The 25,921-nt window shown below is 39.7% G+C and overlaps 1 protein-coding gene across 9 annotated transcripts in view; it reads left to right on the forward strand.

Moving 5' to 3' along the window:
* The first annotated feature begins 1,164 nt into the window (after positions 1-1,164).
* col21a1 (collagen, type XXI, alpha 1) overlaps positions 1,165-25,921 on the forward strand; it is a 45,796-nt gene continuing 21,039 nt past the window's right edge. For 4 of the 9 annotated variants that reach the window (XR_016489249.1, XR_016489248.1, XR_016489247.1 and 1 more), the window contains exons 1-9: positions 1,165-1,610; positions 6,988-7,118; positions 7,337-7,897; positions 9,095-9,260; positions 13,440-13,668; positions 15,455-15,628; positions 16,460-16,537; positions 19,023-19,112; positions 20,370-20,432. Coding sequence is in view for 4 of the 9 variants with exons in the window: in XM_036956228.2 (XP_036812123.1) it covers positions 7,019-7,118; positions 7,337-7,897; positions 9,095-9,260; positions 13,440-13,668; positions 15,455-15,628; positions 16,460-16,537; positions 19,023-19,112; positions 20,370-20,432 (1,461 nt within the window). In the remaining 5 variants the exon portion in view is untranslated. Of the gene's footprint in view, positions 1,735-6,987; positions 7,119-7,336; positions 7,898-9,094; positions 9,261-12,268; positions 12,365-13,439; positions 13,669-15,454; positions 15,629-16,459; positions 16,538-19,022; positions 19,113-20,369; positions 20,433-25,921 lie in introns of all 9 variants that reach the window. The other 5 variants (XR_016489250.1, XR_016489251.1, XM_090211950.1 and 2 more) reach the window with 4 other exon arrangements.

Consider the following 25,921-nt stretch of genomic DNA (forward strand, 5'->3'; position numbering starts at 1 on the left):
CGCATGTGACAAATAACATTTCATTTTATTTGTATCAGTAGTGTAAACCCCTTTTTTCCTCGAACAGATGATGATCATGCTTGACTCAATGCATTCTCCTACAGTAGGGATCGTCAACTAGAGTTTTTCTTGAGCAGATGGTCACGGGGCCAGAAGATAATTACACATCATTTGTAGACTGCAAATTGACCGCAAGAAGCCCAAAAATAATGTAATATTTGACTAAACGTAATAATTTCAAACACAGCTTACATTTGTAAACGACCACATCTATCTCTCTATTATACATGGGAATACTTTGGAACAGACTTCCCAAATCAAAATCACTTGGAGCTGATTTGCTGGTGTTGTTACAGTATTTTATGTCCAAAAATATATAAAGAAATTGCTCAGAAAACTTGGGAGGCCAAATAAAATCACCAGCGGGCCAAATTCGGCCCGTGTGCCGCCTATTGGGAAACCCTGTCCTACAGCATCTGGACAGCATTTCATGTGTATCTTAGTTATTACACTGAATGTTTTGTTCCCTTAGGTCAGGTTGTGAAATCATCTTGATGTGTACAATGTGTGTTTTTATTCTCATGAGATTTACATTGTGAAGGCCTAACATTGTGTATTCTGGGCTACCCTGGGAGTATTTCAGCCTGTATGCTGAAACTGCCCCCGTTAATCATTGCAATACTGAGGTGCAGAAAGCCAAAATGGAGTCATTAGTTGATGCAGGATGCTGCAGAGCTATGAAACTCAAAGAAATATGACAAACTGAAGTCTACAACAACATTCTCAACTGATATCAGATTTGGTTGGACATATGTGACGAGTTTCAGCTGTAAGACTAGGCTACTAGGAACGGTACCATATCACAGTCATTTTATGCCCCTTGTTCATTGCTCACTTGTACCACATGATCTCCTGCTGTCCACCTTGGTAAGCCCTTTCCATGAGCACACAATAGGAAAATGACAATGGGCAGATGGAGATATGGAGAACAACGGAACAGAATGCCAGTTACCAAGCCCGAGGTTTGGTCCCAGCATTTGAAAGCCTGTAGCCTTATCTAGGACCTACCCTGGTTCCTGGAACCCTCAGGACTTCATGTGTATACCCTCAGCCCCCACACACAATCCTGTCCTTCTGACTACTCTTTTTCTCCTGGCACTGACAGAAAGAGGCTGTCTCTCTCAGTATTTCTTATCTGTCTCTCTCTTTTAGCCTGGATAATTAAGAGTGGCTGTTGGTCAGTAAAAGTTGGAGAAGACCCAGAGAAAAGAGAGAGAGGGAGAGAGGCAGAGAGAGAAAGAGGAGAAGAGAGAGGGGTAGAGAGAAGGGGGAGGGAGTGAGGTGAAGAAAGTGAAAGGGAAGAGGGGGAGAGCAAGAGAGAGGGGAAGAAAGTGAGAAGGGGAGGCAGGGGGAGAGAGAGAGAGACAGAGAACTGGAAACTGAATGGAGAGGGCAGGCTTTCAGTCACAGGAGGAACATTTGGTGCAGTGCTGAAACTTCTTCCCCAAACACAGCTTCTTCTTCTACCTAGACCTTGCCACGGTTATGGCCACAGGGCACATATGAGAAGGTGACGGGGGACACTGACACTCGGACTACACTAACCACTGGTAACTTTTTTTTTTTGGGGGGGGGGGGGTGGGGTTTGCTTTTGCCATTTTTGGATAACTACATTTTGTACACTTGTTGATTTTGGGTCTGCAAGGGCCTTTGATGCCAATACTTTAATCTACGGTATGCTAAAGAATGTTTCATGTTTAAATTAGGAAACAGATTGTTTCTTGTTTGAAATGTGTTTATTATTCAATTGTTTCATGCATTGTAAAGCAAGTTGTACCTGTTGGATCCTTTTGGGATTTAGACTGAGTATGAACTTTCAGTACAATTTCAGATCATTCTGGTTTTTGAGTGTGTTTTAGTGTGTTGTAGCTTTCACTGAAGCTTTGTGCTTTATCAATGTCTCAATAGATGTGATAATCTACTAGTGTTTATATTCCTACGATCTGAGCGGCTGCAGCAGCAGACAGCAGGTAGCATACTGAAGACATTAGGAGCAGTTATCAGTCCCTTGTTTGTGCCTCTGTCATATGCAAAGAATGAATGGAATTATTTAACTGAACTCTGCTTGGCGCTCGACTCAGTCTCCTCTCATAAACAGAAAAAGAAAGTTGAGGGAACAAAATCCATAGAAATACCAAGATCAGGGGTTTGCATAAATTGCTTTCATGAGTTTCTGTGAGTGTGACAGATTTATATAAAACAAAAGTTAGTCATTCCCAAAAGTAAACCCCTAGCCTGTAGCTCATTCTAAAATAGGAACATATTGGATGATAATATACCCCTCCCAGGCTCCAAGTGGTTTAGTCTACTGTGATGATATGGGTTCATGGTTTTGCTTATTTGATTTGATTTCAAGGGAGAGCTAATATAATGTTTTGGCTTTTCCCTTGGTGCCTGAGGAACTTGGCAGTAATTAACGTTCCCCTTACCTTGGCAAAGTTGTAATCAATGATGTATATAAACCCTGGATTGCTGATGCTATGTATTGGCCAAAGAGAGGCTTTGAAACCACCAGTCTGCCATATTGGCACTCCCCAGAAGAAGCAGTCTTCCACATGAATGAATGGAATTCTACAGTATTTCAATAAAAAAATTTAAGAACAAAATTACATGTATTTAAAGGTCCAAAGCAGCCATTTGTATCTCAATATCAAATCATTTCTGGGTAACAATTAATAACTTACTGGGATTGTTTTCTATTAATATGGTCATGAACAAAAAGATTGCTTCTTAGCAAAGAGCAATTTCTCAAACAAGAATTTTGCTAGGACTGTCTGGGAGTGGTCTGAGAGGGGAGGGATAACGGAAAAAACGATCTGTTATTGGCAGAGAGCGTTGGAATTCCCATCAAAACAGGCAGACATTTCAGGCGGTATTTTCAAACAGCTCTTACACTAAAGGGGTATTATCATCATTTTCTGAATTTCAAGTTATCATTCCAACCTCAGTTTGGAAATATATACATATTTTACTGCACCGGGCAGTAAGTATTTTTTTTTTTGTAGTGGGGAAAGTAACAAACTATACTTTAAGGAATATTTCTAAATATATTTTTCTGCTTAGCTAACATAATCAAATGTATGTGTCTGTAATAAAATAAGGAGCTTATAATATAATAAAGCTGGCCAAAACAAATTAAGGTATAAAAAGAAATGTATTAATATAGCTTCCAAAATAGTTTTTACAATGGTGGCGGAGTGTGGTGGCTTAGAAACAGCTAGTCAGTCAGCTAGTGTACATGCTGTATAAATCATTGGTTGTAGTACATGCTGAACAGCAGCTGTTGATTTTGGGATGGAATAACTTTTAATTGCATTATTTAAAGGAGTTCAGTCCAAAATGCAATGGTTGACATATTAAACACAGTAATTTAAGACAGCAGGTGCTAATGTTTAAATAGCTATTCTAGTAGGTGCACATGAACTTCCCCAATTAGCTTTGGAGTTGTGAAAACAACATCTCAAATGTATCCCTAACAACAACTCTATGAATCAGAAGACCATAGCAACCAAAAAGGTTAGGGTAAGAACCAGATGAAGGAACCAGAAAATCCGTAAGTGATCATCTATAGAAGTTTGTGCTTTCGGCTCGAACCACGAACAGGTTAACTCTGTTGGTAGCACCTTTTCTGGAAAAGTGGGAGGAATCAGCTGTTCAACATGAGCTTCCTGACTCCCATGTCCAGCTGGATGCAACCCACCAGGCATGACATAAATATTTTACAAAGTATTGCTGCAAACTAGATGAATAACTCAGACTCGATAATAATAAATAAGGTGTCTGGAATAGAATTTGGAAGTCATGTTACGGGTTTTAGGCAATATGTCAGATTTTTTAAAATCTTTATGATGGATATTGTTTTGTGTTTTTCTAGTCGGGGGGGGGGGGGGGGGTTATAATAAACTGCATACCAGCGACCCGTCATCTTGACCAAGATGGAGAGCTATTAAGTGTCTGCACTGCTCCAATAACGTCAGAGGTCAATGACTGGGTCATACAAAATAAAAATAAACATATGGTTGACGGCACTGCACTGACCTGCAAAACAAGTGCATGGGTTATTTGAGAGAATTTTGTGGCATGCATTCTCAGCTGGTGCCTACTCCATCAAGCTTTAATGTAGCCCATTCAGGAATGTGTTCCTTTAACTGTGTAGTCCAATCACAACCAGGTCTCTTGGTGTCTTGGACAATGGTTGCCATCCATTCGTCATGACTACATGTGTTTGGTCACTGTCCAGAGCTGGAATTTCACTGTCTGACGCCATAAATGAATTCCATGTGGCTTTAGCAGAAATGTAGAAATATCCAGTTTGGGGTACTAGCGAATGGGTCTTTGCTATCTGGGGTCATTGGGAAGTCCCAAATCTGACGTCACCTCATTGAAGTTGAAATTTAAAACAGTAAGGGTTAGGGTAAGGGTAGGGGTTAAGGTTAAGGTTTATTTTAGGAATGTCCCAAGGATACAGGATTTTACTGACCATACCAAATTGCCCATGTCACGCTGCTCCAGCGACCTCCCCTAGTGCTCTGGACGGATTTGGGGGGAAAGACCGGAACAAAATGGCCGGCTCTACCATGGCAGTTTGGAGCCTCACTGAGCTGTGCCTCAAATCCCAGGTCAGGGAGTGGAAAAACACAGTCATGTTATGGCTGTGACAACAAACCGACTGCACAGTTACATATGGTGGATCAGGGTTAGATTTCGGTCATTGCAGAATTCTTCTATCCAAGTCTGGTCATTGTCTTAGGAAAACCCACTGCTTAAGGTTGATCGGATGGATTGACTGAGCTGACTAAAGGTCCTTCCTTCCTTCCACAAATGCTTTCTATGGAACATATCTGTTCCTCATTTATAGCTGCTTCTTTTTATAATGTCTGCAGTTTCTAACTTTCACGGGCTGGAAACTGCAATAAAATATACCATTTCCTAAAGAAGCCAGAGGGAAACAAAGAAGTATGATCAAAACAATTCTGAGTACTCACACACACGGAGAGAGAGCGAGTGTGTGAGAGAGAGCGAGTGTGTGTGAGAGAGAGAGACCTCAGAATGCTCTTCCATGTTTCATTGCCACTAACACATACTTAATTTGCTTTATCTTGTTTACAACAAATGCAATATACTGACCCTCCATCTTTTGTCACAGATACAGTGCCTTGCGAAAGTATTCGGCCCCCTTGAACTTTGCGACCTTTTGCCACATTTCAGGCTTCAAACATAAAGATATAAAACTGTATTTTTTTGTGAAGAATCAACAACAAGTGGGACACAATCATGAAGTGGAACGACATTTATTGGATATTTCAAACTTTTTTAACAAATCAAAAACTGAAAAATTGGGCGTGCAAAATTATTCAGCCCCTTTACTTTCAGTGCAGCAAACTCTCTCCAGAAGTTCAGTGAGGATCTCTGAATGATCCAATGTTGACCTAAATGACTAATGATGATAAATACAATCCACCTGTGTGTAATCAAGTCTCCTTATAAATGCACCTGCACTGTGATAGTCTCAGAGGTCCGTTAAAAGCGCAGAGAGCATCATGAAGAACAAGGAACACACCAGGCAGGTCCGAGATACTGTTGTGAAGAAGTTTAAAGCCGGATTTGGATACAAAAAGATTTCCCAAGCTTTAAACATCCCAAGGAGCACTGTGCAAGCGATAATATTGAAATGGAAGGTGTATCAGACCACTGCAAATCTACCAAGACCTGGCCGTCCCTCTAAACTTTCAGCTCATACAAGGAGAAGACTGATCAGAGATGCAGCCAAGAGGCCCATGATCACTCTGGATGAACTGCAGAGATCTACAGCTGAGGTGGGAGACTCTGTCCATAGGACAACAATCAGTCGCATATTGCACAAATCTGGCCTTTATGGAAGAGTGGCAAGGAGAAAGCCATTTCTTAAAGATATCCATAACAAGTGTTGTTTAAAGTTTGCCACAAGCCACCTGGGAGACACACCAAAATTGTGGAAGAAGGTGCTCTGGTCAGATGAAACCAAAATTGAACTTTTTGGCAACAATGCAAAACGTTATGTTTGGCGTAAAAGCAACACAGCTCACACCCTGAACACACCATCCCCACTGTCAAACATGGTGGTGGCAGCATCATGGTTTGGGCCTGCTTTTCTTCAGCAGGGACAGGGAAGATGGTTACAATTGATGGGAAGATGGATGGAGCCAAATACAGGACCATTCTGGAAGAAAACCTGATGGAGTCTGCAAAAGACCTGAGACTGGGACGGAGATTTGTCTTCCAACAAGACAATGATCCAAAACATAAAGCAAAATCTACAATGGAATGGTTCAAAAATAAACATATCCAGGTGTTAGAATGGCCAAGTCAAAGTCCAGACCTGAATCCAATCGAGAATCTGTGGAAAGAACTGAAAACTGCTGTTCACAAATGCTCTCCATCCAACCTCACTGAGCTCGAGCTGTTTTGCAAGGAGGAATGGGAAAAAATGTCAGTCTCTCGATGTGCAAAACTGATAGAGACATACCCCAAGCGACTTACAGCTGTAATCGCAGCAAAAGGTGGTGCTACAAAGTATTAACTTAAGGGGGCTGAATAATTTTGCACGCCCAATTTTTCAGTTTTTGATTTGTTAAAAAAGTTTGAAATATCCAATAAATGTCGTTCCACTTCATGATTGTTTCCCACTTGTTGTTGATTCTTCACAAATAAATACAGTTTTATATCTTTATGTTTGAAGCCTGAAATGTGGCAAAAGGTCGCAAAGTTCAAGGGGGCCGAATACTTTCGCAAGGCACTGTATGTCTACTTTCAATATTAAGATATGCATTGCATGCAATTCAAGTAACAGCAGTGACAAGTAAGAAAAACGGTCTTGATTGGTTAACTGATATGAGCAATTGTAACGACAATCTCAGCAATGCATGTGTTGTTTCCCTTTCCCTATAGGGGCACAATTGGAGTTTGGTACTTCAGCATCATGGGTTGCAAAACAAGATCCATGCATTGTGTCTTGCGGTGTGTGTGCTTCATGCTCCTTCACTTGTCTTGTACAGCACAAGATGAGGACATGAGATTCAGTAAGAGTGCTTCTGTCTTCATCGTTATGTGTGACACATTTCCATTGCATGGTGTCCATTATCTCTCAGGTTTACTATAAAAACAGAATGGATGTTCAGGAAAGCTCTCTATGAACCGTATTGGTAAAGGCCATTCCTTCAGAAGAAGTGAATAATTTGCATTAATGTTTTTTCTCAAGGCTGTGTACCACCACTCATGTGTCTCATGTCTCTTACAGGTTGTAAGACTGTTGCAAGTGATCTGGTCTTTATCCTAGACGGCTCATGGAGTGTAGCTGATGTGAACTTTGAAATAGTCAAGCGATGGCTAGTCAACATTACCACAAGCTTTAACATCGGACAGAAGTTCACCCAGATCGGAGTGGTCCAATACAGTGATGATCCAATCATAAATATTCCACTAGGGAAGCACCTTCATATCAAGGATCTCATTAGAGCCATGGAATCCATTGACTACATGGGAGGAAATACAAGGACTGGGACGGCCATACAGTTTGCTAGCGACAAACTGTTTAACCTGTCTGAGAGAGGCCCAAAGGGCGTTGCTAGAATCGCTGTGGTCCTAACAGATGGGAAGTCACAAGATGAGGTGAAAGCTGCAGCAGAGGCAGCCAGGAGAAGAGGAATAATCATCTTTGCCATTGGTGTGGGATCTGAGACAGAAGAGGCAGAGTTGAATGCTATTGGAAACAAGCCTTCCTCCAACTACGTGTTTTACGTTGATGACTATAAAGCTATTTCCAAGATCCGTGAGACCATAAGGCAGAAATTGTGTGAAGGTAGGCATTGTTGTGATGACAAAATGGGGACAGTCATAAGCCCTATCCCTCAGCTTTATAACAAACCAAGTGGGGCAATCATTTTTGTTGTTGTTGGTTAAAATGAAGGAGCGGGCTTTTAAGGACTCTTCGGTTCATTTAACATGTTTGCACATTGCCAAACATTGAAGCTCTTCAAAACCAAGAAATGTCTTGAAATCAAATGTTTTCTCAAGATCTAATGATTGGGAATGTAAATGTTTTCTAAAGCTGATGACTATGGATGACGAGCCAAACTGTGCCAAGAGAATAATGTCAATGTGATGTTAGTGCTTCAGGTGACCCAATATCTGGGCAAAGGAGAAGATGATATGATCTGCTCTCTGCCCAAGGCCTAAATAAAAATGAACAAGCAACAACAACAAAACAGCTATCAATTGCTTTTGACCGGAAGAGGCACCTTCTGGTAAGAAACAATACATAATGATTTTTTTTGTTTGCTTGTAGATTTTTATTTTGATCTTTTTTGAAGGAACATACATGGCGTAAGGGCAGTAAATTACAGTAGTTGCTGGCAGCGCAGGCATATTTGGACAGTAATTCTGAAATGTTGACGCTTGCAGAGCTGGTGAATGGTAGCTTGAATGGTAGCGTTTTGTGCAGAGAGGCGATCTCGTCATATTCATCATCTCCTTTGCCCAGATACTGGTTCATGCTTCAGAGTGAGGTAAAGGTTAGTGAAGCTATTTAAAACAAAAGGGTTTCATCAAGAACAAGAGCAAAAACAACTCCCAGAACCAAGCATAAAACAATAGTTAGGAAAATCGGACCTATTTGAGTGGTTATATCCACTTAAAAACAGAAAACAGTAAGGATGCCTGATCCCATGTAAATGAATAGCCTACTGTAATAATTAACATGCGTAATTAAAGGGTGGGTGTAATGGTCAAATTCTGTCTGGTTTTCACAATGGGAGGGGTGTTCTTTAGACAGCTTGCCTATTTGCAAAATGTCCAGTGATCCTTTCCAATGCCTTTTACAACAGATTATCTGACACTTCGGTTTCCAGGTCAAATGAAATGGATTTAACTCAAAATTAACATGCAGCCCGACCAGAAAAAAGGATGGTGGTATGAAAGTGTGTTTGTGATTTTCAACCAGTCACACAAAAATACGTACTCTGCTGTGTTCTAAATTCTCTCATTCTCTTTATTTCAGAGACTGTTTGTCCAAGCAGTATCTCAGTCGATAACGGTGATGTGAAGGGCTTCGATATTCTACAGTATCTTAATTTGGCCAAAAAGGTCAAAAAAACTCAAGGGTCTTTCTATGGCTCCAAAGCCTTCCAGGTGACATCTCGCGTTGACCTGAGTGAAAGCACGACGTAAGCTTTAAACACCATGCCATGTCCAGTGGTGTAGCACAGTTTCACTGGGCCCCCTGTTTTTCATGTGGGCAGAGAGAAAAATTTGCAGATTTATTTATAGCTAATCTCATGCTATTTTACACATTTTGGCTATATATTTTTTGCTATTTTATAGCTCAGGGATTCTTGAAAGACAGGACAATCTCAACTTTCTTTCCACAAATATTTGTCTTAAGAAAAACGAAAATGAAAATGAAACATATATTTTGCAGGCCAAAGTATCAGCTACAGTATAACAGCATGTAAAGGAACAACCTCCAATTTCTATATGTTTTCATAAAATGCAACTAACTGGATTCCTACCAACCCCATCAGACACCATAAAAGGCATTTTATTTTTACAATTATTATCGAACAAGTGTTTAAAGGTCTATATAAAATTGCTACAGCCCATAGAAACACATTGAACTACACATTAATAAATGGCAAAAAATTAATAATAAGGAACAAGGTTTTGAATGAGAAAACTTAGACCCATGTTTGGTCACGTTATTTTTGGCACATTTTACCTATACATTTTTGCAGCCTGGTACTGGATTACCTTCAGACAACGTCCCTGAAGCTTATTAGTTTGTAACTCACACTGTTTGGGTTTTACAGACAGATTTGTTGCGAATGTCTTGTCTGGATTCTCTCATGTGTATTAAAAGGCCACTTTCAAAAGCCCTGTTGTATGGATTAAGTGAAAACTTTATATATCCGGAAAGAGGGGATTGAGCTGCAGCCAATACAATAAATTGTACTGTATGTCTCTAACTTAAACACACAGGGATATAAACACACTCAATATCCAAAATGACATCACCTTGTGGGTGTGGGTGTGTCAATCAAATCTAGGGGGTTTTAAAGTTAGAGATGGCTATTTCATGAAACTCAATAAGATCATTTTCTAGATAATAACCATCATTGCCAGTTTTTAAAATTTTAAACACTTTTTTGGAAAGTTTGAAATTGGGTTCCTTTGCTTCGGACAAAGGCATTTTGAAAGTTTAGAGAATTCCTAAAACAAATCTCGTCCCTTCTAAGATTCTCATGAATGTACATTTTAGGGCTCAAATAAAAATAACACAACAAAATCATATTTTTTTGACTATAAAAATACAATTTCCCTGTCGGACAACAATTGTCCTGACTTTCAAGAGTCTCTGAGCTAATTTCCTGGCATTCTACATATTGCTGAGAGAAAATGTTGTAGTTATAAAGCAAATTTCCTATAATTCTGAACATTTCTTTCATGGTATGATGATTTTTTGGGGGGGTTGGGAGACCCCAAATCTCGTTGACCCCCCCGTACCTCAGTATGTGCCATGCCAGTGGCTGTGTCAATATTTTATTTTTTATTTGTATTTTTTATTAACCATCCCTCTTCGTTGACATTGTTAATGCTGTAATTGACTATTGTAGCTGGAAACGGCTGATTGTTTATGGAATATCTATATAGGTGTACAGAGGCCCATTATCAGCAACCATCACTCCTGTGTTCCAATGGCATGTTGTGTTAGCTAATCCAAGTTCATCATTTTAAAAGGCTAATTGATCATTAGAAAACCCTTTTACAATTATGTTAGCACAGCTGAAAACTGAATTGACTGAAAAAAGTGTCCTTCTTTAGACAAGTATCTGGAGCATCAGCATTTGTGGTTTCGATTACAGGCTCAAAATGGCCAGAAACAAAGAACTTTCTTCTGAAACTCGTCAGTCAATTCTTGTTCTGAGAAATGAAGGCTATTCCATGTGCGAAGCGACCATAGAAGTAGTTTAGCTCGTCTGGTAGGCTTGTGTCACTGGGCAGCTCTCGGCTGTGCTTCCCTTTGTAGTCTGTAATAGTTTGCAGGCCTTGCCACATCCGACAAGCGTCAGAGCCGGTGTAGTACGATTCGATCTTAGCCCTGTATTGACGGTTTGCCTGTTTGATGGTTCGTCGGAGGGCATAGCGGGATTCCTTATAAGCTTCCGGGTTAGAGTCCCGCTCCTTGAATGCGGCAGCTCTTGCCTTTAGCTCAGTGTGGATGCTGCCTGTAATCCATGGCTTCTGGTTGGGGTATGTAAGTACAGCCACTGTGGGGACGACATCATCAATGCACTTATTGATGAAGCCAATGACTGATCAGAGGAGGAATCCCGGAACATATTCCAGTCTGTGCTAGCAAAACAGTCCTGTTGCTTAGCATCTGCTTCCTCTGACCACTTTTTTTTATTGATCTAGTCACTGGTGCTTCCTGCTTTAATTTTAGCTTGGTATCAGGAGTCAGGAGGATAAAACTATGGTCAGATTTGCCAAATGGAGGGTGAGGGAGAGTTTTGTATGCGTCTCTGTGTGTGGAGTATAGGTGGTCCAGAGTTATTTTCCCTCTGGTTGCACATTTAACATGCTGATAGAAATTTGGTAAAATGGATTTAAGGTTCCCTGCATTAAAGTCCCCAGCAACTAGGAGCGCCACCTCTGGGTGAGCGTTTTCTTGTTTGCTTATGGTGGAATATGGGTCATTCAATGCTGTCTTAGTGCCAGCCTCTGACTGGGGTGGTATGTAAACAGCTACAAAGAATACAAATGACAACTATCTCAGTAAGTAGTGTGGTCTACAGCTTATCATGAGATACTCTACCTCAGGCGAGCAATAGCTCGAGACTTCCTTAGATATCGTGCACCAGCTGTTGTTTACAAAAATACATAGACCGCCGCCCCTTGTCTTACCAGACGCCGCTGTTCTATCCTGCAGCAAATAACCAGCCAGCTGTATGTTGATGTTGTAGTCGTTCAGCCACGATTCTGTGAAACTTAAGATGTTACAGTTTTTAATGTCCTGTTGGTAGTTTAATCTTCCGCGTAACTCGTTGAGTTTAATGTCCAAAGATTGCACTTTGCTACCAGAATGGAGGGAAGTGGGGGTTTATTCGATCGCCTATGAATTCTTAGAAGGCAGCCTGACCTTCACCCCCTCTTTTTCCGCCTCCTCTTCACGCAGATCACGGGATCGGGCCTGTTCTCGAGGAAGCAGTGTATCCTTCGTGTCGGGCTCATCATAGTTGTGAAAGGAAAAAGAGGATTCTGCTAGTCCGTCGTGAGTAATCGCAGTCCTGATGTCTAGAAGTTATTTTCGCTCATAAGAGACGGTAGCGGCAACATTATGTACAAAAAAATATTTTTTAAAAGTTACAAATAACACAAATAAACGAACAAAAAAACACAAAAAACATCTGCCATCCTCTCAGGCGCCATCTTACTTACTTACTTATTGCTTATTCAATCAGTACAACAGTTTTCAGCTGTGCTAACATAATTGCAGAATGGTTTAATTGTATCTTTATTTAAGAAGGCAAGTCAGTTAAGAACAAATTCTTATTTTCAATGGCAGCCTAGGAACAGTGGGTTAGCTGCCTGTTCAGGGGCAGAACGACAGATTTGTATCTTGTAAGCTCAGGGATTTGAACTTGCTAGTCCAACACTCTAACCACTAGGTTACCCTGCCACCCCAATTAGCCTTTTAAAATGATAAACTTGGATTAGCTAACATGCCATTGGAACACAGGAGTGATGGTTGCTGATAATGGACCTCTGTACGCCTATGTAGATATTCCTTTAGCCGTTTCCAGCTACAATAGTAATTTACAACATTTACAATGTCTACACTGTATTTCTGATCAAGATGATGTTATTTAATAGACAAAATTAGCCTTTCTTTAAAAAATAAGGAAATGTCTAAGTGACCCCAAACTTTGAATGGTAGTGTACATACATTTTATAAATATATTTTCGTATACATTTTGCATACACATTTTACATGCACATTTTACATACATGGTACTTTTATATAAAGCATTCACATAACAATAATACAATACCAAACATAAACTCTTTAATCCCAACCCTCAGCCCATCCCACCTATCACCATAGACCTCAGTTTTTTAATCCCACCCCTCAGCCCATCCCACCTATCACCATAGACCTCAGCTCTTTAATCCCAACCCTTAGCCCATCCCACCTATCACCATAGACCTCAGCTCTTTAATCCCAACCCTCAGCCCATCCCATCACTGTTGCCATGTCTACTTTATCACTCTGGTTTCATAGTGATGTGATTGACTGGTTGTTTCATGGTGATGTGATTGACTGGTTGTTTAATTTTGGCCCACAGGAACTTGTTTCCAGACGGCCTGCCTCCGTCCTACGTCTTTGTGTCCACACTGAGGTACAAGGGGTCTCTGCTCAGGGAAGAGTGGGACTTATGGAGGGTACAGACCAATAACGGGAAACCACAAATGGCTGTCACACTTAACGGATTTGAACGCAATGTCAAGTTCACTACAACCAGTGTAGCACCAGGTGATACTCAGACAGTGGTCTTCCAACAAGAACCTTCCAAGGTACCTCAACACCATGAGTCTTCCAAACCACCAAAACAGACACATGACATGATAGTACTTTACAGATGTCGGATCTTTATTTGACCTCTGTTTATTGGTACTCTTTTTATTATCTATCCTGATTGCCTAGTCACTTTTACCCCTACCTACAGTACCAGTCAAACGTCTGGATACACCTACTCATTCAAGGGTTTTTCTTTATTTTTACTATTTTCTAGTAATAGTGAGTACATCAAAAGTATGAAATAACACATATGAAATCATGTAGTAACCATAAAATGTGTTAAACAAATTAAAATAGATTTTATATTTGAGATTCTTCAAAGATGACAGCTTTGCATCAAGGCAAAGAAAACCCCTTGAATGAGTAGGTGTGTTCAAACTTTTGACTGGTACCGTATATGAGAATATAACCTCAACTACCTCATACCCCTGCACATTGACTCGGTACTGTTACTCCTTGTGCGTTATTGTTATTTGTTGTGTTACTATTTTCTATGTTTATTTGCTATTTTTCTTACTCTTTATCTCTGCATTGTTGGTAAAGGGCTCATAAATGAACATTTCATTGTAAAGTCTACACCGGTTATATTCAGCACATTTGACATTCAATTTGATTTGATTTGACTTGTATTGTATAGTCACAGCAAAATAATCCTGCAGCAACAGGATTTGAATGTTTAATCCATAATGTTGCTTGAGCCGTGGTTAGGCCTTTAGCGGGTCAAAATGAGGCTACTTGTAAAGTGGGATACTGTTACTATAACCATCTGTTAGTGCAGGTTTTCAATTAATTTTTGTAAATCACGAAGCTCATGTGCATTTCCTGTGAAACAGTGAAATTCTCAGCAACAAAAGAGTGATTAAGATGATAAATCTGTACCGAGCCCCAACGAAAATGTAAAATCATGACTTGTTTGTGGCATTTATAAAACCTCAAATTTGGAAAAGAGAAACAAAAATAGTCTGACTAAGTCATTAATTCATTTCTCTCCAGAACTGGCAATCATCATGAAAATCTCTGAGGCAGATGTACAGTCTCTACAGTCCATGAAACACAGAGAGTCCTCATAAAACAGTGATAGGGTTTATTACTACACACACTAATGATATGACAACAAGCTACATTATATTCCAAATAAGCATTTTCGGGAAAATAACTAGCTTTCTAAGGACTAGGATGTGGGAGGATTGAAGACTGTGACATTTGAGGAGAATGGGATGTAGTGAATTGAAGGAATGATTCAATATGGTTAGATAATAACTTATTGGAGATCAGGCACCTTATCAGACTATTTGAAAGCATCCAACGTTTTCCTACTGGCCTTGTGCTAGCCGAGGCCTACTTTACAATGGCTTCTTGACATGCCTGAGTTAAATGTCATGGTCTGCCTTTAGACAGGCAGACCAATTCTGATATTGTTTTCACTAGTTGTTCTTTTGACCAATCAGATCAGCTCTAAAAGATATCTGATGTAAAAAATATCTGATGTTATTGGTCAAAATACCAATTAGTTCAAAAAATATCTGTATTGAGGTGCCTTTGATTTCTTACGTTTTGACCATGTGGATTAGTGATTTTAACTAAACAGAAAAGAAACTGATCTTCTAAAGCTGAGCCTGTCTTTATTCTTTGTTTCTCCATTGTTCTTTCTATCAGTGTTTTGTGATTGCCCAACAATTTCATATCCATTGCACTCTCTAGTAGGCAGGTTGCTACATTCTCCTAGACCTTGTTGACCTTTGTATATATAATCATTCCATATCCTCTTTTCTTGTCAAATAGAAACTATTTGATGAGAACTGGCACCAGCTTCGCCTACTGGTCACTGAGCAGGATGTTACCCTGTATGTTGATGACCTGGAAATTGAAACCATGCCATTGGAACCTCCTGTTGGTATCTTCATTAATGGGAAGACCCAGATCGGAAAGTATGTCAGCAAAGAGACGACTGTACCAGTAAGTATCCGGAGACTACATTTTCAGAACCAATAACGTGCATTCGTGCATCTTTGAGCAAGACAACTGTCGTTTACAGATGTAGGATCTTAATTTGAGCCAGTTTGCTACAACAAGAAAATAATCATTCTGCAACAGGAAATGTGAATTACAATAAATTACAATTAATGGGCATTTTTGTAGGGGTTGATTAATTTTTTGCGAGGGAAATTACACATTTTAGAAGCCTTTTAAAACCTAAAATACACCACAAGTTTGCAAAGTTCTCCTTCAACATTGTGATCAAAATAACATCCTACATTTGTACATTGGATCGCATTTAAGCGGCTATTGGTCTAACTGTTTAACAGTAGGATGTGAAGAGTCAATATTCTGCATTTTCCTCTAAAACATACTGACCTCAGTGGATTAGAAAATCTTGCCACGAAGAACCTCTCTGCCCTCTATGTCTTATTTAGTCTTTGCTTTATTAGGCCATGTTGATACTTGGTGTGCTGTGCCAAACATCCTCAACCTGCAATCAATCATAATGATGTGTGTTAAAATGAACAACTTTTAGCCAAGCTAATTTGAGACGTGCAACCTGAATGTTGCTGGATTTGTTTTCAACCCATAAAACATGAAAATGACCTGCAATAAATCCTTACAAGTTATGGTAAATATAATGAAGGTGTCACTTAAGTCTAGAGAAATAACTTCCTGGTATGGTGATGAGAGGGACTTATTACTTTTCATGAATCGTTATAAAACTCTTATCAAGATAAAGTAGCCACTTGTTAGTGTTGAAATGCTTTTCCCCCGACCGTACGATAATTCCTTTCTCTTTAACAGTTTGAGATTATGAAACTCAGGATCTACTGCGACCCCGAGCAGAACAACCGTGAGACTGCCTGTGAAATACCTGGAGTTGTGAGTACAACCAACTTTTTGGATGTGTCCTTGTAATTAATGTGGCACATTAAAACCAAACCACATTTTTTTAAGGGATCACATATTTTCCTGTTTGTGATCACAATGCACCACTATACTATATACCACCATACCACCACCATGACTTAGTATCGGGGAAAATCCATACAATGTTCATCTTGAAATCTGTTGAAATTTGTCAAAAAACTTTACTTTTTCTTTCTTCTTTCTCCTCTTTCAGTTGTGCATTGAATCACATGGAACTAGGAATATGATTCACGATATATGACCTGTGTTTTATAGATTATTACACGTATCACTTGTTTGACCTCATCCTGCTTTCTACTGTGCTGTGGTGGAGCGCCTTTACCTCTGCTTGCCACATGCACATTGCTCTCACTGTTATTTTACCGTCTGACAGCAAATCTGTTTGTGAAGCAGTGGCCAAATGCTGCATTGGCTTGGCTATTGCTTTCACTACTAACCCACGATGCCAGACCATTGTTTTGCATATGTGGTTTCTGGATATCAGTTTGGGAGAAACAAAAAGAGAGGGACCGAGAGGCACTGAAAACACAACCGCATGCCAGCATCTCTCTCTCTCTCCCTGCATGTCTTGCATTGTCTCATTTACCTTCAACCAGTGTTATTGTCTAAATGAATTGGTCTATTAGTGTGAGATTACAGGTTCCAGGCGCTTCCATGACATAATCTCGCTCCTTTTATTTCCAGGACGGCGAGGTATGTATTTTGGCTGATGGCTTTGCTCGCTTACAAAGTAAACCCTAGTTTAATTTTCATCGTGAGAGGTAAGACTATACTTTATTTTATGGTCTTTTGCAGTGTCACTTATTTTATTTTTTTATTTTTTTATTTAACCTTTATTCAACTAGGCAAGTCAGTTAGGAACAAATTCTTATTTGCAATGACAGCCTAGGAACAATGGGTTAACTGCCTTGTTCAGGGGCAGAACAATAGATTTTTACCTTGTGAGCTCGGGGATTCGATCTAGCAACCTTTCGGTTACTGGCCCACTAGGCTACCTGCCATCACTAATCTGCTAGGGGTTGTGCAATGTATAGGTAACACTTTACCTTAAAGGAAAATTCCACCCAACATTATATCTTTTAGTATTGGTTTTATTAGTCCATTGTTTATATAATCCCAATTTGTTTTGCATGCCAGCAATTATGTGATGCAATCAATACACACCATCATACAATGCAACATACTGACTGTATTACTGTATTTTGAAAGTTATATACAGTATCTTGAAAATGTGGTTGCTGACATGCAACAGATTTTGGGACTATATCAACAAGGGACTCATGAAACAAACTAAAATATAGTTTTGGGGTTCTCTTTGAAGTTTCCCTTATACCCAGGTAACTGCACAGCACTAACTATAGTTACAACATTGAAATAGGGAAGGGAAAGGGGATACCTAGTCAATTGCACAACTGAATGCATTCAATCGGAATGTGTCTTCCGCATTTAACCAAACCCCTCTGAATCAGCGAAGTGCGGGGGTCTTCTGTAATCGACGTCCACATCATAGGAGCCCGGGGAGCAGTTGTTGTTGGGGGTTAACTGCCTTGCTCAAGGGCAAAACGTCAGATTTTTACCACCTTGCCGGCTTGACAATTTGCACCAGCGTCCTTTCAGTTACTGGCCCAACACTCTTAACCGCTAGGCTACCGGTAATACAAAAGTAATCACATGGTAATAAACTTATGTTGAACATACCTATCGTTACATTTGATGAATTTCAGGGTAAGTCCAAAGTAATATTTTTCCCTTGCGTCAAGCAAGCAAACATATTTGTACTAATATGCAGTCAAGGTTTTTTGTCTCTTGCTATAAACATGTAATATAGCCCTTTGTCTCTAGAACTATGTTTGCAAAGTCATTTTGCTGGAAGTGTCTGCTGTGTGAATGCTACTAGGCTGCCAAATGCTAAATGATACGACTGCTAAGAGACCTGAACTGAATGCACTCCCTTGGCTTCAGTTGTCTGAGTGTCTGTTAGCAGGAAATCAGACATATCATTGATTAATTGCTCGTATGTCTTCCATATGACAAGAGTATTTCTTAGTGATCACTATGTTCAAACCTTTTACTGCAGTAGGCAGAGTGTTTATTGGTAGTCTACTTTGAAACAAAAGTACACACCTCACACACAGGGCTATGGACTTTAAAAAAAAGACACCTGTACCATGTCAGATATAGCGTTGAAATGTATTACATTTTGAGTTCGCATCCCAATATTACACTTTATATACGTAACAGAAGAAATAAGAGGGAAAAAAAGTTTGACACTGAAACACTGGATTTTTTGCAGTTTTTTTTAATCATCTTGATTAATTATGAAAAATATGAATAACTTTCCACCCATGAGGCCACTAGAGGGCGATTTGGTGGTTTGACCGCTGGAAAGGGCTATGTGCCATTAGTGAATGGTGTGTGTGTTTCTTGTTTATTCCAGTGCGCCAATGGTCCTGGTGACATAGACGTGGACCCCACTCCAGAACCATGTACCTGTCCTCCCGGACCTCCTGGTCTTCAAGGAATGAAGGTCAGTCAGAAGGGTTACATCACCGCGCTTGCCAGTTTCTAAATCAGGTGTCAACTCCTTCCATCAGGACATGATGCTGTGCAAATCAGATACACCTCTGAAAGCGTTTCACTTTTGAACAGTTTTCTGACATAAATGGTTTTGTCTACCCACAACTTGCATGACCAATTCATCCAAGACGTGAACGTACAGCCAAATAGAAAGATGCGGTTCAAACGGATGTGGCATTGTGCCTACAGTACGTCACTGTGACAGCAATGCATGTGATTTGGTTGTGGTTGGAAGATGTTATCAATAAGACCTGCCCCACTGTCCAACGTCTTTATTGATGGAAATAATGAACCATTGAAAAAGGGACTAGTTACGGATTGTTTGGCAAGAAAATGACAAGTTGACTAAAAGTACAAACAGACTGGCTCCTAGGCTAAATAAAGTTTCCTTAAATGGGCCACAAAATAAAGTGCTGTGTGACACATTTAATTGTTCACAGAGCATATGCCAAAGAATTTACAAGATGTTAAAAGTTAAACTAAAACGTTTCACCTTTAAGCAATATTACCACAGCAACAGGTCCTTTCATTCTGTAAAAGTGCACAAGGTTATAGGCATGTTTGTGTTTATAAGGCCATAGTCACGCATGGGTACAAATCCAGTTTTTCAACAGGAAAAGATTGCTCTTAAAGGTTTTAATAATACATCCAAAAGGCTACAAGCATGGCTGGTTCGCAGATGGATCTTTTGGGCTGAATCAGAGGAAGCTGGTGGTAGGAGCTACAGGAGGATGGGCTCATTGTAATGGCTGGAATGGAATCAATGGAATGGAGTTAAACATGTTTCCATAATTGTTATGTGTTTCTTACTATTCAATTTACTCCCTTCCATGCATTACAATGAGCCCGTCCTCCTATATATCCTCCCACCAGCCTCCTATGGGGCTGATATATTAACAGGAATTGTAGCAAAGGGCATCTTGAATCAAGTGAAGCTCAACATGTCCTGCTGAGACATGAACTCAGAATGATCTTTCGTACTGATAAAGTCTGTAAAACCCTGAAAGGTCTTTTCCAGGAAAGGTAAAAAAGCATTTCTGTTTGATGCTACTCACAAAGAACATGTTTTAAAACCGAATCGGTGCTGCTTTGCAGCATGCAATAGACAAACAGTTTCTGAGTAGTTCAGCGGGTTTCATGAGTGGTGCAATTGTATTGTTTAAAGATCAAAATGGTCCAGTCAATAACATGCTGTGTTCTCTGTCAGGGGGAAGCAGGAACAATGGGGAACCCAGGTCAAGCTGGTCCTGCTGGTGCTGATGGTAAGCCTGTGAGTACTACATAGTTTAATATACAAACATCTACTTACTCAACACCCATCAGAATCCAACACTTTTGGAGAAAATAAATGCATTGAAAATGGATTAATTGCTATTCGGGACATTGCTGAATGGGCATTCAAATCAGTTGGATGCCAGTTGGATGTTTTGGATGTCAAGAGAATTCCCGTTAATGTTGTAACGGTTAAAGAGCACACTTGGAGAGAGAGGGTGAAAGGGGATACCTAGTCAGTTGCACAACTGAATGCATTCAACCAAAACGTGTAACCCAAACCCTCTGAATCAGGTGCAGGGGGCTGCCTTAATTGACGCCCATGCCATCGGCACCCGGGGTAGAGTACATAGTGGTGCTAATAGTACCCTTTCTCCAACAGGATTTACCTTCTAGGGATTTCAGGGCATTTTTCACATGCTTAAAAGGAAAGGGAAAAGAGGTTCATGTCTGAGTGTTAAGTACAGTATCTGGTACTTAACTCTAAAGGCTTTTTCTCCCTACTGGGTGGCAGGAGAAACTTTATGACTCCTGCCAGTGTGATAACTGGGCACACGAGGCGGGCCAGATGGAGGCGGGCCAGATGGAGGCGGGCCAGATGGAATTTCATTATTTGCAGAAAAGCTTTGTGTTAAATATGATTAATAAGTCCAGGGCCCGTATCCACAAAGTGTCTCAGAGTAGGAGTGTTGATCACAAAGATTAAGATTATATGGACATATTCTAGATCAGCACTCCTACTTTGAGACGCTTTGTGGATACGGGCCCAGATCTAATTTCTAGACTAGATTGTACTCAAACGTAAGTAATCACCGCTGCCACAGTTTCTAACATACATAAATCTGCAGAGAGTAGAAAAAAAGGTGCTATCTAGAACCAAAAAGGGTTCTTCGGCTGTCCCTATAGGATAACCCTTTTTGGTTCCACGTAGAACTCTTTCTGGTTCCATGTAGGACCCTTTCCACAAAGGGTTCTACATGAAACCCTAAAAGTTATTCCTGGAACCAAAAAGGGCTATCCTATGTGGACAGCCGAAGAACCCTTTTAGAACCCTTTTTTTCTAAGTGGAGATTTGATATAATGATCTGGTCGCCACTGAAGATGCTAAAGCATATTGGATCTTCACCTGATTACATGTGAAGTGGCTGATAGTCAGAACATAACGATTATGAAACAGATCATGAAGATGGTCATGGAGCAAGTCCTCCCTGAGATGCTCTCTAACATCAAGCAGAAAGGAAAAGAGAATAATCTGTCATTTGTAAAGGTGAATGTCTCTCTAACCTAGTGTCTGGCTTAATGATAAAGTCCCTGCATATCTTCGTTCCATGTTGGTGTTTGATTTCTTTGAGTTAGAGCAGAATTGTCTTACCAGAATTGATTGAATAGACCCTAAGTGGATTGGATCATGACCTTTAGGGGACTGTTCATTTCTAAGGGCTAGACTTCATGCCATGAAGCAAATGTTTTTGGAAATCTGACAAATGTTTTAAGAGGACTCATGGTCATTGTTTCCATGAAACAGTACAGCACATGTTACCTCGCAGGGGACTGTCACTGTAACAAGATAAATCTCACAGAAGCAGTAGATTTTTTAGTAGGCGTTTGTGCATTAGCGGTTTGGCATTTGTTGTTTTTTGTGGTATGACTCAGATTTCACTGAAACTGTTAAGCAGGAGGTAAGAGTGTCTGTATGAATACTTACACAAGAACCTTGAAATTCAGTAACTGAAAACATGTGGCACGTTTGCTGATATTGCTTGTTTGCTTGTACCAGCTCTACCATCACTTTGAACTTGTAGGGTGATTTCCTGGACACAGATTAAACCTAGTGTTGGACTAAAAAGTAAGCTCAATGGAGAATCTACATTAAAAGTTATTTTTAATTCAGGACTAGTCTGAGTCTGTGTCCGGAAAACCACCCTGTAATGACTCAGTAATGTTTGCCCAAAGTGGCATATAAAGTCAATTTTGAATATCATCATTATTCTTGTAAATAGTCATGTAACAAAGACTATTGTGTCATTTTCTGCCTAAACTATATCAGGGACAAAATAACCATTGTTTCACTAATTTTTATGAACTCAATTTGTTCATTGTTATCTATCAATGAACTCTTTATCAACTCACTGTTCGGATGACATTTTGAAGTCCTATATTTTCCTAGCTTTTTCCATTAGAGGCTTTGAAATGCTGTATGGTTGGAAGGACAGTACGTTGGTCTGTGTGGGGTGTTCAACTTGCACTCGATACTCATCTCTACTGATGACTGAGGTCACGAGATTTGTAGACCAGTTTACAATACAAAGATGAATTCTTTGTGAACATGTTGTGGCCTTTAAATACTGGCATTGTATTATTGGAGCAAATCTTCCTCCAAAGTGCCATAAAGAGATGAGAGAGTGTCTTTCATAAATATCTTGTGAAGTCTTTCCTTTGTAACCAGAGGAAAGATATTAGTTTCGTTCAAACCCTACACTACATAACAACGAAAGCAGTACATATCATCCTCCTACATTTCATCCTCCCACTGAAGTTGGGGCAGATGTTACATTTGGGTTTATCCCAAAATATGAGGGCTGTTTTATTGCAAATGCTAATTTCCGTAGCAACTGAGAATATTTTAGTTCCCAGTAAACATCCTCTAGTGGTTTGAGTCATTAAATAGAATTGAATAATTATCTTAATTGAACAGTCCTCAAATTTTGAATTTGTCGACACACTTACAGTTGAATAAACAAATGGTACCCACTTGTAGTGTAATCAAGTATGGGTGTGGAAGTGTGAAAGAACTTACAGAACTGGAACCATACTCTGTACAGTAATCAAGTTTACCATCATACTAAGAGCAAAGATCTATGATCAATGCAGAAACGGATCTACACTCAGAAAGCATACTTTTCTCCTGACTATTTTTTCTTATGTTAAATATAGACATGCAGATGTCAAAAAACAAAAAAAGAACATACCATTCCTGTGCCAGTTTATGATATTAAAATCAAATAAAATGCAGCATGGAGCTATATTGTAGCTAACAGGTAGTGTGAATTGTAAATTGCTACCCATGTAGTACTTCATATCTAGGGCAGAGGCTCAAGTTTTCCATAACAGCTGCAGAGCAGCAGTATGAGCGCTAATTCATTAATGAGTTTCATATGCTCTCTTGACGTAAAATTATGAAGTGTATAGTGCTTGGCGGTGGTGCTCACCACTCTCACGAGGATAAAAGTACGTCTCCTAAAAGCAATGGAAAAAGGGGTTCACCCTCTTTCATGGCCATGTAGGAATAAGATTTGGAGAAAATAAATTGCCTGATGTTTGATTAAACTGATTAGCATTTTTCAACAGATTCCAATTGAAAGCTGGCTGGAGGTCATGTCCTCATATAGATTTTGGTTGTCCTGCTGTGAGGACAAAGGCATAGTTTACCCATAACATTATAGCCTTGACTTTTACAGGATACCAAAAACCTTGTCTTAAGTATACCAGCAACATGTTTCAACTGATAAAGGCTTTTTAGAGCTTTAATAATCCCTACATAGAGGTCTTACGAATCCTCTACAAGCAAAGTCATACTACAAAAAGAGTGATATAAAAGGTGCTTACATCTGTTTTGTCAAATCTATCAAAACCCGTTTGGCACCCTTCATATGGCATTTGATTATGAATGACTTCTGAAGCATCTATATAGGCCTTATAAAGGGCTAATGAAGGCTTATAAAGTGTGTATGTATGAAGGTTTTAAAAGTTGTTTTAAAATTTTGAAGGGGCAATTGCATTTTTGGACATAGAAAGGAATGATATGTACACATTGATTCTTGAAGAATATAACTTTTATAAGTGCCTCATGGGCTTAGTTAAACTGTCGTACCCCATCAGAACCCAAAATATTACCTTGTTTTACACCAATGTTTGTAAACAAACACTGTATAGCCTGTATAGGTTAAAACTATAGTTTGACTATTGTTATGTTCTAATTATCAGAGTAAGAACTCGACGGACACTATGAAAGCTCACACCAAGTTTATTCTGGTCAATACAGCTGCATTAGACAAAAAACATATTCACACAAGCACTGATATTGAACTCTTTCTCCCAGTCTCCTCCTACACATCTGAACAGCCAATGCATCCCTGTTGCTAGACAGAACCTTAGTGATATCTGTTCTTCCTCACTTCATCTGACCTGACCTCTGCCCCAAAGTGCTCAATAGTACCAAAATCACTGCTGTCATGGTGACTAGAATCCCTGAAGGCTAACGATAACACATCCTGACACAATGTAAACATGATACATTCCACTCTCTCCCTCAGTGACATTAATTAAGTACAGTATATTTCATGATTTCATAAGTCAAGAAATCCAAACCCAACACTACATATATAAAGCATTCATTACACATATATAAGCTTTTCAGGAACCTGTTATAACAGCTCCCAACCACATTAAAGGTTAATGAAATACAGTGCCTTCGGAAAGTATTCAGACCCCTTGACATTTTACACATTTTGTTAAGTTACAGCCTTATTCTAAAATGGATTAAATAGTTTTTTCCCCTCATCAATCGACACACAATACCCCATAATGACAAATCAGAATCCGTTTTTCTGCATTAAAAAATAAATGAACACTCAAATATCACATTTACGTAGCGTAGAAGTACGGTGGCTAGGAAAAACTCCCTAGAAAGGCCGGAACCTAGAACGAAACCTAGAGAGGGACCAGGCTCTGAGGGGTGGTCAGTTCTCTTCTGGCTGTGCCGGGTTGAGATTATAAATGAACATTGCCAAGATGTTCAAACGTTCATAGATGACCAGCAGGGTCAGACAATAATAATCACAGTGGTAGTAGAGGGTGCAGCAGGTCAACACCTCAAGAGTAAATGTCAGTTGGCTTTTCATAGTGTCAGGAGAATTCTATACTCCTGTTAATTTACCAATTAAGTTACCCTTAGTCTGTTATATCAGGATTTGTAAGATACTGATAGAAAAGGAAACAGACAGAGGCCCAGTCTACAAAAGTTAAATGTTTATTCACGGGAACGTTCTGAAGTCAAGAATACAAATCAATTCATTTTATACTGACTTCTCACGCCCACACATACACACAAACATACGCACACACATACACACAAACATACGCCCACACATACACACAAACATACGCACACACATACACACAAACATACGCCCACACACACACACAAACATACGCACACACATACACACAAACATGCGCCCACACATACACACAAACATGCGCCCACACATACACACAAACATACGCACACACATACACACAAACATACGCCCACACATACACACAAACATACGCACACACATACACACAAACATACGCACACACATACACACAAACATACTCACACACATACACACAAACATACGCCCACACATACACACAAACATACGCCCACACATACACACAAACATGCGCCCACACATACACACAAACATACGCACACACATA

The sequence above is a fragment of the Oncorhynchus mykiss genome, chromosome 20 (genome assembly GCF_057628025.1).
Source record: "Oncorhynchus mykiss isolate SJ-2025 chromosome 20, ASM5762802v1, whole genome shotgun sequence".
Classification (NCBI taxonomy): Eukaryota; Metazoa; Chordata; class Actinopteri; order Salmoniformes; family Salmonidae; genus Oncorhynchus; species Oncorhynchus mykiss.